We start from the raw sequence: 15,090 nt of genomic DNA, 5'->3' as shown, positions 1-15,090 counted from the left end.
AGTAGTAGTAGTAGTAGTAGTAGTAGTAGTAGTAGTAGTAAACTGTTATTTGAATAAAAGAAAATTATATGAAACAGCAACAGTTTTATAGAAATATTTCATTCTGATTTTTTTTTTTTTTTTTTCCTTTTAGAAAAATAGTGAAGAAATCACAAACTTACAGGCAGAATTTGAGCGACGAGCAAAAGAAATTGAAAAAAAATATGATAGAAAAATGCAAGCTCTTCGTGATGAATTGGAATTGAAACGCAAAGTTGAGATTCATGAAATTGAAGAACGTAAAAACAGTCAAATTATTACTCTAATGAAGAACCATGAAAAAGCATTTAGTGACATTAAGAACTACTACAATGATATTACATTAAATAACCTTGCCTTGATTAATACACTCAAGGTAACAATTTAATTAATTATTCTGGCCCTAATTTATACTCTCAAAACATCCTATATAACCCTAATTAATTTTCCTGATCAGTATGGCTGAGTGAGTAGGGGGTTGTATTACTATTAGTTTGTGAGTTGAAATCTTCATCTGTATCTCTGTAAGTCTGGGTGAGACACTTACTCTAATGTACCTTATTCTATGTACCTATATCCCTTGTAATTCTGGGTGTGACACTTATTCTAATGCACCTTATTCTAAGTACCTATATCCCTTGTAATTCTGGGTGAGACACTTATTCTAATGTACCTTATTCTAAGTACCTATATCCCTTGTAATTCTGGGTGAGACACTTATTCCAATGTACCTTATTCTATGTACCTATATCCCTTGTAATTCTCAGTGAGACACTTATTCCAATGCACCTTATTCTATGTACCTATATCCCTTGTAATTCTCGGTGAGACACTTATTCTAATGCACCTTATTCTATGTACCTATATCCCTTTAACACTCAGATTACTCTCACAAATGTAGTACTTATTTATTCATATTGTTTTGAATTAATCATGTATTATCTTGTTGTTTTGAGATTTCAATGATATCATTGTATATTTTTAGTATGACATTCTAAAGATAGGTTTGAGAGGCCAGATCTGGTTGGTTTCAACATAAAACAAGTGGAATATTTGGGTTGGATATAGCTGGTTTATATGCTAAAGGGATATACCTTATTTTTATGTACCTCATTCTATATAACTATGTGCATTATTCTTTGTATCTCTACATATCTGTAGTATACATTATTCAATGTATCTCTTTCTATACACTGTTATACTTTATTCTATGTACCTCATTCTATATACATTATTCTAATGTACCTCATTCTGTATAACTATATACATTATTCTAATGTACCTCATTCTATATAACTGTATACATTATTCTTTGTTCCTCTACATACCTGTATACATTATTCTATGCATCTCATTCTAGATACTTTATTCTAATGTATCTAATTCTATATGCCTATATACCTTATTCTTTGTACCTCATTCTATACAGCTATCTACTTTATTCTATGTACCTCAGTACAACTTACCAGGAATAGATAACTGATCTGTTATGGTGATTGACTAGGACTTAAGCTGGGAGGAAATTTATCTGTGATATGCTTTATATCATGAAACTAGCTCTAAACACTGACTCTCAGAAGCTTTGGAAAACATTTGTCTTTTATCCTCTCAAAATCTACAAGATTGTTACTTTTCCCCCTTTTTTTCCTTAGTTTTTACCATGTTTTTTATATAAAACCTCATGAAGTATTGCATATTGATGCTAAGTAGCTCCAATTAGAGCTGCTCATATAGACCCTGTAAAGAGACGAGGTTAAATAAAGGACCAACATTTACAAATTGAATAGAAATAAATTCTCTAAGTGTGCCAACAAATTAACACTACTTATGTTTCAGGAACAAGTAGAAGAAATGAAAAAGAAAGAAGAACGCCTTGAAAAGCAGATGGCTGATTTAATTACAGAAAACAAACGGTTAACTGAGCCTTTACAGCGTGCTCGAGAAGAAGTTGAGGAGCTGCGGAAAGCTCTTGCTAACTATGAGAAAGACAAACAATGCCTCAAGGTAACAAATCTTATTTTTCATTCTTAAAGTAAAAAGGTAATCACAAGGTTATAGTATTTGTAATGCATGGTATGTAACAGTTATATTGTTACACTATTTAAGTTACAAATTTCAAGTATATCACAGATATTGTATTCTATCATTAAGCAAAGCACCTTATCTTACCTCCTGTAGTATACTTAAAATGTCGGTCCTAGTATTGTATCTTTTTCTGAGAACTTGCTATTAAGAAAGGATTCATATAATAAGAAGTAATTGTTTTTCCTTATCAAGCAAGTATCTAAATTTACAAACAAATATATTTACAATATGTTCATACACACACACACATCCTCATAGATCATCATCATCATCATCATACTTTAACATCCATTTTTCATGCTGGCATGGGTTGGATGGTTTGACCAGAGCTGGCAAGCTGCAAAGCTACACCAGGTTCCAGTTCAATTTGGCTTGATTTCTACAGATGGATGCCCTTCCTAATGCCAACCACTTTACAGTGTGTGCTGGGTGCTTTTAATGTGGTACCGGCAGAAGCGCAATTACATGGCGTTGGCCCAAGTGCTTTTTGTATGGCATCAGCATAGGACTCTTCTTCCCCAAGGGGAGTGACCTTAACACTTCTGCTGTGGAGGAATGGTCTTCTTTAGTACAGCAAGGCGCCAGGTATTTTGGTCCTTTGTAATGTATGGTATGTAACTGTTATATTGTTACACTATTTAAGTTACAAATTTCAAGTATATCACAGATATTGTATTCTATCATTGAGCAAGGCACCTTATTTTGCCTCCTGTAGTATACTTAAAATGTAGGTCCTAGTACTGTTTCTTTACTGAGAACTTGCTATTAAGAAAGGTTTCTCATAATAAGAAATAATTGTGTTGTCTAATCAAGTAAGTGTCTAAATTTACAAGCAAACATGTTTATGATGTGTACATACGCACACACATACACACAGATCCTCCATCTCATCATCATTATCATCATCCTTTAACATCCGTTTTCCATGCTGGCATGGGTTAGATAGTTTGATCAGAGCTGGCAAGCTATGAAGCTACACCAGCTTCCAGTCTGATTTGGTTTGGTTTCTACAGCTGGATGCCCTTCCTAATGCCAATCACTTTACAGTGTGTGCTGGGTGCTTTTAATGTGGTACTGGCAGGAGTGCGATTATGTGGCACCAGCATGAGTGCTTTTAGCATGGCATCAGCACAGGAGTCTTGCAGGCCAATCCTCTTCCCCAAGGGGAGTGGCTTTAACACTTCCGCTATGAAGGATGGGTCTTCTTGAGTACAGCAAGGCACCAGGTATCTTGGTCCTTTGTCATTTCTGTATTAGTACACACAGATGTGTATACTAATACACACATTCATATAGGAATGTAGGCAGATGCTAATATATTGTTACCTTTTCCTTTCTTTCAGATGACCAAAGCTAGATTAAAAATGACCTTGGAAGAATTAAAAGGATTACAGTGGGAACATGAGGTCCTTGAGCAGCGATTTGAAAAAGTTAGAGCTTTATGTCCATTCTTTTGTATTTATTATTACTTGCTTACTTTCATAACACGAATATACAAATCACTGACCCTTTTGATATGAACCTGTCCCAGACCACCTCTGCTTCAGTGACACAAACTTTGTTTTAAAGTGATCTAAATTAAATCCTTCCATAAAAAAATTCAAGTTAATTTAGATTTCACTCACCGGCTTAACTGCGAAAAAGTTACTTTACTAAAAATAAGAAGTTTTGAATGGTACAACAATGCACTCTAATACAAAAAATGGACTATATACCTGTTGTAATTTAGTTATCTATAGTCCGATGATATTCCAGAGACTCCATCTAAGAAGATCTGAAGAAGGAATTGTATTTCGAAGTATCATCGGACTATAGATAACTAAATTACAACAAGTATATAGTCCATTTTTTGTATTATAGTGCATTGTTGTACCATTCAAAACTTTTTATTCTTTACAAACAATACACAATACTCTCTTACTTTACTAAGTTCTTCATAATTTTCAAAATCAATTTAAACAAATGCAGTGTATTTCAACAGAAATTTGGTACAGAAAAGGCTAGTATGAAAACATTAGTGGAACAAAAGATATTTAATTTGAATAACTTAAAATCTTTATAATTGTATGCACTTTCTTAGTTTCAATTTTTTTTTTAGATATAATTTTCTGCTAAAGATTACAATTGACCCTTATTCTCTAATATTGATATCTGAGATGCTTGTTATCAGTTTTTAAATAGTGTGTGTGTGTTCTATTAGTAATACTGTATTTTCCAGTGTGGTAAGAAGCTTGCTTCCCAACAACATGTTTACAGGTTCAGTCCTACTGCAGGGCACCTTGGGCAAGTGAATTCTACTATAGCCTTGGTCCAACCAAAGCCTTGTGAGTAAATTTGGTAGATGGAAACTGAAAGCAGCTAGCTTGTTGTATATATGTATGTGTGGTGTGTGCGTGTGTGTGTGTGTGTACGTGTGTGTGTGTGTCTTTGTGTCAGTGTTTGTCCCCCAACACTACTTGACAACTGGTGTTGGTGGGTTTATGTCTCCATAACTTAGCGGTTTGGCAAAGGAAACTGATAGAATAAGTACCAGGCTTAACAAAATAAATAAATAAATAAATATTGGCTGTGTCATAAGTAGCTTGCTTACCAACCACATGGTTCCGGGTTCAGTCCCACTGCATGGCACCTTAGGCAAGTGTCTTCTACTATAGCCTCGGTCCAACCAAAGCCTTGTGAGTGGATTTGGTAGACGGAAACTGAAAGAAGCCCATCGTATATATATATATATATATATATGTGCGTGTGTTTGTGTGTCTGTGTTTGTCCCCCTAGCATTGCTTGATAACCGATGCTGGTGTGTTTATGTCCCCGTCACTTAGCGGTTCGGCAAAAGAGACCAATAGAATAAGTACTAGGCTTACAAAAAATAAGTCCCGGATTTGATTTGCTTGACTAAAGGTGGTGCTCCAGCATGGCCGCAGTCAAATGACTGAAACAAGTAAAAGAGTAAAAATAGTAAGGAGTAAGTACTGGTGTTGATTCATTCAACGTGCCCCAGTACAGCTGCCGTCTAATGAGTGAAACAATTAAAAGATAAAAGATGTGAGGTAAACATTCAAACATCCAAATTCTGCTGCATTTCACATGGAATTTTGGGTCCTCCAAAGTTGTCATGTTGAACTTATTGATAGAGGGACAAGAACAAGTGTCTTACTGAAGAGGTGAGTACATGATGGCTTCTCCATCTAAAGGGAGAGGGAGTGAGAGAGGGGGATGAATTAATTATCAAGTAAAAACTGATAGTTTCAGATGTCTTTAATATTGCTTTATTCTATTCTTTGTTCTGTAGATCCAGGAGGAGAGAGACGAATTATACAACCAGTTTGTCAAATCAATTCATGAGGTGCAACAGAAGAGTAGCTTTAAGAATCTTCTCTTAGAGAAAAAGATGGCTACTCTTGGGGAATTGCTTGAACAAAAAGAAGGCCAACTCAACGAAGTTCTCTCTTGTTCTAACCTCGATCCCTCAGCCCTCAACATGATCACACATAAACTTGAGGTAATTACAACATTTCTGCCTAGCAGTAATATTGCAGTGATTCTTCACTGGCTGTAAACTTTCCAAGAGTAAATGTTTGCAACTGTTTTTGTCACTGTGAGTTAATAGAATTTGATGCTATTTACTGAAATTGTTTTCATGTCTCGTTTGCAAGATTCTTTATGTGAATTCATGTGTTGAAACAAATATTGGCATAATGACTCTCCCTAGACACAACAAAATTACTGAAATTGGTTTTTACTGTTAATAGTTTGGAGTGTTATACAAGTGTGTGAAGGTGCATGGCTCAGTGGTTAGAGTGTTAGGCTCACAATCATGAGGTAGTGAGTTTGATTCCTGGGCTGGGCTGTGTGTTGTGTTCTTGAGCAAGACACTTTATTTCATGTTGCCCCAGTCCACTCAGCTGAAGAAATGAGTTGTGACATCACTGGTATCAAACTGGTGCCTATGCCATTCCCTTGGATAACATCAGGAGCTTGGAGAGGGGAGGATGGTATGCATAGGTGACTCTAGTCTTCTGTAAACAAACTTGTCCAGACTTGTGCCTTGGAGGGCAACTTTCTAGGTGCAATTCCATAGTCATTCATGACCAAAGGGGGTTTTTACCCTTTTATACAGGTGCAAACATGGTTTGTGTTATATCATTCTGAAAGTTGATGTTAGGAAGGGCATCCAGTAATAGAAACCATGCTAAAGCAGACACTGGAACACTATGCAGTCCTTGGACCCATCAGATCCTCCAAGCTGTCCAACCTATACCAGCATGAAACATGAACAGTAAATGATGATGATCTACTGCTGTTACGTACAAACAAGAAATTTCACCTAACCTTCTGTTTGCTTGTTAAAAAAAAACCCTGAAAAATAAGAAACTGTTTGTAAAAGTTGCTACACTTATTACACAGTGTAACAAAATTTTAATTTTTTTTTCGTCTTTGGTCAGTAAGAGTTATTTCCTATTTGCTCCTATCTAGAAATCAAAGGAAATGACTATTATTCCCTTCAAGCTTTGCTGTTATGACCTGAACACCAATGTTTTGAAACTGACCTATATTCCATTACATTTCAGACAGATTCAGCACTGACTTGTTGAAACAGAAATTTCATTATAGCAAACGTTTTGCTCAATACCACAGATCTGCTCGTCAATAGCTTGACCTTAACCACTTGAGCATGTCCCTTAGTAGCTGACAATATGTGCATCTCTGATCATGAGCAGGAGTAATGTGGGAGCATCATAGCTATGTGTTGAGAGGGATTCTTTTGGGGTTTGAATAAATGTAATAAAAACAAAGTTTGAAGGAAATAGCTATTTTTCATACTTTCTAGGGGTAAGCAAATAGGAAATAACAGTGGCTACCCAGGGACAAAAATCATGTTACACAGTGTTATGAAATAAAGTCAAGAATTGTTACAGAGTTTGTATTTTTCTTTGCAGGAAGTTTTGGTGTCCAAAAATACTGCAATTAAAGATCTTCAGTTTGAATTGGCACGAGTTTGTAAGGTAAGGTTTAGCCTTCTCTTATTTTATTGGTACATTTGCATTGTTGTTGTTTTTGTTGTTGTACAGCCCTCTGGATCAAGTAGGTCTATGACCAAATGATTAGGTGTTAGGCACTGATCTATTCTTGCAAATTATTCACTTATCTGAGAGACATATTGCATACTTCAATAGTTAATTGTGCAATGTGACATTCCTTCTATCATAAAATCTATTTCTGTCCGCTGTAATTTCTACCACAGCAGAGGTGGGTGAAGTGAGCTAATCAGAGCACAGAAGTTGCTGTTCCTCTGCAACTATCAGTGGTGGATGGTGGTAGTGGTTGTGACAGTGATGGTAGCAGTGGTGGTGGGGTTGTAATGTGCCTGTAAATTTCTTATGTTTGGCTACCATGTTCTTAAGTGCAAGAAAAAGATCCCAAAAATGTTCAATGCCTTTCCCTACATCTGGTTTTATATTAGCTTTAACAAAAGCTGGGGGGGGGGGCTCACTCCCAGTGGTCTTCCAACACATCAGACACCAATCCAGAATTTACATATATGTGTATATCTATCTGATTGTTTGCATGCATGCATGCATACATGTGTGTGTGTGTGTGAAATCAATCCTTATCATCAATATTAATTTTAATAAAATTCTTGATACTATCTTTCCAGGCGCACAATGATCTTCTGCATACATATGAAGCTAAACTTCAAACTTTTGGAATCCCTAAAGAAGAACTTGGTTTTAAGCCACTCGAATCGTCAGTGCCAGAGCAAGTCCTTGGTAATGGACCAGCTGGTCTGGTCTCAGCAAAAGTATAACATCTTTTACAACTTCCCTTCATTGCTTTAAAACGGAATGACATCTGAAATTCTGAAAACAGGAATGATATGTATAAAATAAAATATTACTTTTTATTGTATGAAATACTGGAAATTATTTATATATAATATATTTGTAATATATTAAGGTGGTGAACTGGCAGAACCATTAGCACACTGGGCAAAATGCTTAGTAGTGTTTTGTTCATCCTTATGTTCTGAGTTCAAATTCTGATGAGGTCAACTTATCCTTTTGGGGTTGATAAAATGTACCAGTTGAGCACTGGGGTTGGTATAATCAACTTATGTCCAGAATTACTGACCTTATGCCAAAATTTGAAATCAATATATTGATCAAACTTTAATGTAAACAGCAATATATGAAATGTTTTACTCTAAGAACTCTTCAAAAACTAATCATTAACAAAAGCAGTGTAGAAGAGACATCTCAGTTTTGATGGTCAACCTCTGTGGCGCTGGTTGCACAATACGATACATCCAGTTCAAACTGTAAAGTGGTTAGTGATAAGGTGGACATCTAGTCAATAAAATCGTCACTAAATCATGTCAGTTACAAATACAATGAAACACTTTAATTGTGCATATAGGAGTAACATTTACCATGTTAGTTTTTGCATAGTAATTGAATGGTTAGATGGAAACATCTAGCCATAACTGAGAATCCTTTGAATCCCAGCCACACACGTGCGTGTGCACACACACACACACACACACATTCTTATAATTTTATGCCTGTTTTATTCTGTGCTTGCATCAGTTAAGCAGATCTTCCCCAGTACAGCATTCTGCCACATGTGTTCCTTTGTTATATCCTTTCTGAAGGTCAACCTCCTGAGATCAGCTTCACTCCTTCTGCCAATGTCTACCTTTGTTTTCCTCTTTACCTGTTCCACTGGTTCCTTGCACATAGATCCCCTGGTACTTCTTTACTCACCTGTCATCATCCTTATATATTACCAATGCTGTCATCAGTCTCCCCTGTATGCTTTATCTGATTACTCTTATGCCCAGCTTTTCTCTCAACTCATCTGTTCCTTGTTGTTGATGGACTCTAACATTGTAGACCATGCTGAAAACTGAAAACTTTACCAGCTGTTACCCAGAGTTTTAGGTCTCCGATGTTCAAACAGTAGAGAAGGATAGTACAAAAAGACCTGATTTCATACAAAATGATAAAATCCTGGTTAGAACAACTTCCATTCTTACAAATGTTCATAGTTTGATAATTTGATTAGAAGGGGGAAAAACATATTCCTGAGTGATTAGCAGAGTGATCTACTTTGCTGGATATTCTTAGAATCATAGTGTCTCTTCTTGACACACTAACAGCCTAACCTCCTTTTCATATCCTTAATCATACTTTGAACCATGCAACTATCAATGTCAATAGCTGGTCCTTCTGTTGGATCAGCTCAGAGTAGTTCCTCTTCCTCTCATACATTCTCCTCATTCAGCAAACTCTTGTAGTAACATTTTCAAACCTCTTTTATATTTTATTTTAATCTATTATTTATTTCCACCAATGACAGCAAATGCACCACAATCATTCCACTCTTTATCAACGTTTTCACTTACACTGAAACAATACTTTGTAATTTAGAACACCACCCCAATATCTTTAATCTTCATGTCACAGAATATGTGTAATCTTCTTAATTTCTCCTTCTCCTTTATCTAAGTATTCCTGGCATTTAGCATTTCTTCTAGCTACCAGATATAGTTCATTACTCCTTTTCTTTCTAAGCTTCATTTGTAGCTTTTATGACTCTATCAAGTAATCTTCCCATTAAGTCACTTTCCATCTGCCAGGAATCTTTTACCAACTACAACCCTGATCTGCTACTCAATGTAGGTTGTCCTCATAGAAAAACTCAGTTGTCTTCTATGATATAAGTCTCTGTCTGGTCTTGTAGGTATAATCTTTATTTTGTGATCTATTTATTTCCTACCTTAACTTCTGTCCCACTATATCACTTACTGTCTTTTCATTGTTGTAAGGTGACAAGATTGTGCTAGAGGTTGTGGTGTAGGTGTTACTGAACCAAGAGACAATGCTGTCAGGTTCACCCTTGTCCCCAAATCTCAAACATAATGGAGTTAGTGTAAGGTTGCTATATGATACAATAACAGACCTTGCCTCTTCATTCTGTTCTTTGTTTTAAAAGCAACACATATTTTGCTTGATGCCAAACTTGACCTGACTGGAGAGATCTACTTTATGGACCAGTGATGACTGTCTCAAAATTGTGGATGGCACAGTCAAATTCTTTGTGACTTTGGCAATGCTCAGGTTAATTTCTTTCTTCCCCTTTCATACATGTGTGACAGTTTGGCTTGAAACTGTATTTATTTTTGTTACACATTCTTATTCTGCAGTCTTTCTTTTATCTAAATGTTCCACATCCAATGTTTGTTGCATGTTATGTTTGTAAAGATGAAATTAATCCTCCATTTATATTTCTAATATTATGCTCATTTGACAAAATTTATGCCTCTGAAACTGTTTAGCTTTAAGGTTGTTGATCACCAGGCTATATTAAGTAGAAAATTCTTCACTAATTAAAGGCTTTGTCTTCACAATCAATAGCTATCCTGCTTTCTATACAAGTAGTTTGCTTTTTTATCTTCTTCTTCAGGTGGATGACTAGTTACCTGAAGTGCTGCAATTAGGTCCTTTGCATTGCAGAACAAAAGGAACCTTGATTCCTGTATGCTGAAGGGTAGGCAGTTAAAGCTTTTACAGCTTTCATTGTGTTGTCATAGATGTCCTTTAAAAGTGACCAGGTATGATAATGAGATAGTTGATACTTGTCAAGGTAATTTAATTTTCTTGTACTTAAAAACTTATTGTCTTAAAATTGTTTAGATCAGAATTCTCTGCAGACTACATATGATAATAGTAGAAAAATAGAGAGATTGACATATAAGTCCCAAATAAATGGATAACAGAGAAATATATGACTGCATCTTATCATCTATGTGTAGACTACAGTAGAATTATCTCAAATATTTTAGGTTTACATATAGTACTGGAGTCTGAGAAATAGGTATGGTTACATAGGCAGTGTATACAATATTGTCCCACTTCATTGTGAAATCAAATCCTGCAGGGAAAAGTCCACTTTGCATTTCTTTCATTGAGGATCAATAAAGTAAGTTCCATGTATGAAAAAAAGAAATATGAAAAAAGAAATGGAAACAAAGAAGTTAATAAATGCATACAATAACAACCAGTTGGGGGTACTAAACTCAGCAATAGGTTAAGTCTGCTCTCCTTGCTCACCCCCCAAAAAGATGCAGTCTATCCCCAACAGGCTTCTGCATAGTTTCCATCAACTCAGTTTCACTAAAGGGAGTGTATGGTAGAAGACTCTTATCCAAAGTAGCATGCAGTAAGATTGAACTGGAGTCACATGTATGGGAAATGAACTTTTTACTTACATAGCTATCTTTACAAACAAATAATAACAACCCTTCCTACTATAGGCACAAGGCCTGAAAAGTTGGGAGAGAGTAAGGAAGGGTCAGTTGAATATATCAATCCCTGTATTTCACTGGTACTGAATTTATTGACCCTGAAAGGATGAAAGGCGAAGTTGACCTTGGTAAAATTTGACATCAGAGTAAAACAAGAAGTTCTGCTAAGCCTTTTGTCCAGCATGCTAACAATTCTGCCAGCTCACCACTTTGTTGTTGTTGTTGATGACAATGATTTCAAATTTTGGTACAAGGCTAGCAATTTTGGGGAAGGAGGAAGTCAATTACATCAACCCCAGTGTTCAACTGATACTTATTTTATTGGCCCAGAAAGGATGAAAGGCAAAATCAACCTTCATGGAATTTGAACTCAGAATGTAAAGGCAAGCAAAATGCTTAGCAACATTTTGTCTGGCATGCTAACAATTCTGCCAGTTTGCCACCTTTGGTTTAGGCATAAGACCAACAATTTTGAGGAAAGACATTTAGTTGATACCATTGAGCCCAGTGTTTCACTGGTACTTTATTATATTCTTTACTACTCTAGGCACAAGGCCTGGAATTTTGGGGGAGGGGGCCAGTCACTTAGATCGACCTCAATATGCAACTGGTACTTCAACCCTGAAAGGATGAAAGGCAAAGTTGACCCCGGCGGAATTTAGGTACTTTATTATATTGACCCCAGAATGATAAAAGGCAAAGTTGGCCATTAGCAAGATTTGAACTCTATTCACAAACAAAGGTAAATAAATAACAAAGAAATTATCCTCGCTCTACCGGTTTTATCACTCACCACCTTAATCATGATAATGTTACTTTACATATGCTTGGCTACTCAGTTTCACCTCCTTAGAAGAAATGTTCTCTAGTACTTATATGAACCTCCTGTTTTAGAAAATGACGATGTAGACACAGTGTGGAACTTTAGACTAAAAGCCCATCAGATATCACATTTGAAATTGACTTAGCTTTTTGACTCATTGACTGTCAAACTGTCCAACCCATACCAGTAGGGAAGACAGACATTAAATGATTACAATGATGATGATGATGGTAATGACAACCAGCTTACCATATATCAACCCTCTGATTTATTGAATTCCTACTGAGTCGTCTAACGCATGATGACACAGAAGACAGATATTAAATGATTACGAAGATGATATTGACAAGTGATAAACCACCTGACATTACACTGGAACCCAATGCAGTCCTCCAACTCATGGATGCATTCAAGCCATCTAATCCATTGTCAGCATGGAAGACAGACATTAAATGATGATGATGATGATTATGTTGATTGAGGTAGTGATGATGATGATGTTGGTGATGTTGATGACGACAACAACAACAGGCCATCAGATATCACATTGGAGCATGATGCAGTACTCTAATTTGTTAGATCTTGTGAAACTGTCTACCCCACAGAAGACGGACATTAAATGATGATAGACCACTGGATATCACAATAAACCTGACATTACTGCAACAAAATGACAATAGGCAGTGCATTTCCAAAATGTGTTTTATGTTTATACCAATTTAAAGTGTGATCTGATTGTGCCTTTTTATATCCTGTCCCTTAGTTGTCTGGCAAATAAACATAAATACTGGAGTTGGTAGACATAGTCACAGCTAAAACCTTTGTAGGCAATAAATACCCCAGCATGGCCACAGTCCAATGACTGACATCATCATGAAGTTAGGGAATGCCATGAGAATTTCTTTTTGTACCCGAGATGGCTGCTTGGTCATTGAGAAAAGATCATCAATACTGGTTTATGTACACAGTTTTGTATCATTTACACATTAATTGAATAAATTTTCCTTTATTTTCTTATAAAGTGTTTTATCCAATGTTAAAGTTGGGTCATTTGACTTCACACATTGAACATCTGGTCAAATACTGCATCTGTATTTTTGAAAACCTCAGTTTTTCAGTTGAAATAAGGCTATCTATTATCAAAATGTGTTTTGGGTACAATGATTAAAAAACAATACGCATGTTTAACAAAGGCATTCTCTCACCTGGTAAAAGATCAAATTTTGAAATGCAAGGAAATTTGAAATGAGGTAACATATATTAATGATAGGAATCAAGTTCCTACTTCATAAGCAAATATAGAACATTTGTTAGGTTTAGAGATGTGGGTTTAAAGTCCCTTTGGCAGCCTTCATCTTTTCCTATCCCAAAGGGATTTTAATCCAATATTTACAAGTTGTTATTTTTAGCTTTATATATGTAGAAACAACCGTGCGACCAAGGAGATGGTGACGAAGGACCGTCTCCTTTTAGCGTGTCACACGGTCGACACAAATATAAGAGAAAAACAAATAGATGGAATAAGTTAAGTGCCAACAAGGAAAAGAGAGAGACTCGACTAGTAAAGATGTATAAAAATAAGGTTTATTGGTATAAACTAAAATGTCTGTGTAAGTGTGTGTATGCGACATAATAAAACACAATATAAGACAGGCTGTCATGTAAACAAAGAGTGTGTGCAAATACAAATATGTATGTGAATGCAAGTGATACAGAGCATAGTAAACTGTCTATAAATAAGTAAGGACGTCGTGAAACGTCAGTTTGTAACTAAGGTACAGAGCATAGAAAACAGTCTATAAATAGGGACGTTAAAAGTCCAGACACAATGAAATGTGAAATACCAGTTCGTACTAACACAGTGGTTGAGTTGCTGTAGCAAGAAGTTGTGGCATCGAGGCAGAGCTAAAATAAGACACATGTCGTGTAGAAGTTGAGGCTTCCATGCCGAGCTGGTTACTTGATACAGGAGTTCTCGCAGGTTGAGTTCGGACTGTTATTTCTGTGTGTGAGCAATTCACACAAACAGTGTTGAAAGAAACTGTGCGGGCGCTGTGTACATAGAGATGTCGGGGTAGACGCAAAGAAGCTGGAAGTGGCAACGCAGAAGACTGGTGTTGGTTCTCCAATGGAGTGGAGTAATGTCGTCGCTGGAATGAGCTGGTGCTCTGTGGTCAGCGACTAGACCTGAGAAGGTCTAGAGTCGCGACAAACTTAGCGCAGATGAAGCTGACTATTTTAAGAATAGAAATCGGCTTACCAGAGGATCAAAAACACTGTCTCACGTGACCTCATCAGAAGGCTATGATTGGTTGGTTTGCACTCTGGAGCGAAATAGAACTAGTGACTCTGGACGCAATCAGAGTGATGGACACAACAGGGTCCAAGGTGCGGCCGATGGCTAGCTGTTATCTGCTACATCCACATTTAGGTATATATAACAGAGGGAGAGAGAAGGCTAGCTGTTATCTGCTACGTCTGCATTTAGGTATATATAACAGAGGGAGAGAGAAGCTTTCACTAGAGAAGATGTGGGCTTTAAGTCCTTTTGGTAGCCTTCAACTTTTCCTATCTCAAAGGGATTTTAATCCAATATTTACAAATTGTTATTTTTAGCTTTATATACAAGTTCTACTGTTAAAAATGAATCATTTCATGTTTTCTCGAGGTTTTGTGGCTGTGTGGTATGAAGCTTTGTTACCAGCCACATGGTTCTGGGTTCAGTCCCACTGCATGGCACCTTGGGCAAATGTCTTCTATTACAGCCTTGGGCTGACCAAAGCCTTGTGAGTGGATTTTGCAGACAGAAACTGAAAGAAGCCTATCATATATATATATATATATATATATATATATA

General features: G+C 36.3%; 1 protein-coding gene across 3 annotated transcripts in view; it reads left to right on the top strand.

The window, feature by feature from the left end:
* Window positions 1–13,254, top strand: part of LOC106883776 (dynein regulatory complex subunit 4) — a 28,546-nt gene extending 15,292 nt beyond the window's left edge. For all 3 annotated transcript variants that reach the window (XM_014934907.2, XM_014934906.2, XM_014934908.2), the window contains exons 5-10: window positions 134–394; window positions 1,855–2,022; window positions 3,447–3,533; window positions 5,396–5,605; window positions 7,044–7,109; window positions 7,763–13,254. In XM_014934907.2, coding sequence (XP_014790393.1) covers window positions 134–394; window positions 1,855–2,022; window positions 3,447–3,533; window positions 5,396–5,605; window positions 7,044–7,109; window positions 7,763–7,912 — 942 coding nt within the window. In that variant the 3' untranslated portion in view covers window positions 7,913–13,254. The remainder of the gene's footprint in view (window positions 1–133; window positions 395–1,854; window positions 2,023–3,446; window positions 3,534–5,395; window positions 5,606–7,043; window positions 7,110–7,762) is intronic.
* The last annotated feature ends 1,836 nt before the right edge of the window (window positions 13,255–15,090 follow it).

This window comes from Octopus bimaculoides, chromosome 4 (assembly GCF_001194135.2).
Source record: "Octopus bimaculoides isolate UCB-OBI-ISO-001 chromosome 4, ASM119413v2, whole genome shotgun sequence".
Lineage (NCBI taxonomy): Eukaryota > Metazoa > Mollusca > Cephalopoda > Octopoda > Octopodidae > Octopus > Octopus bimaculoides.
This window is presented reverse-complemented; position numbering and strand designations above follow the sequence as displayed.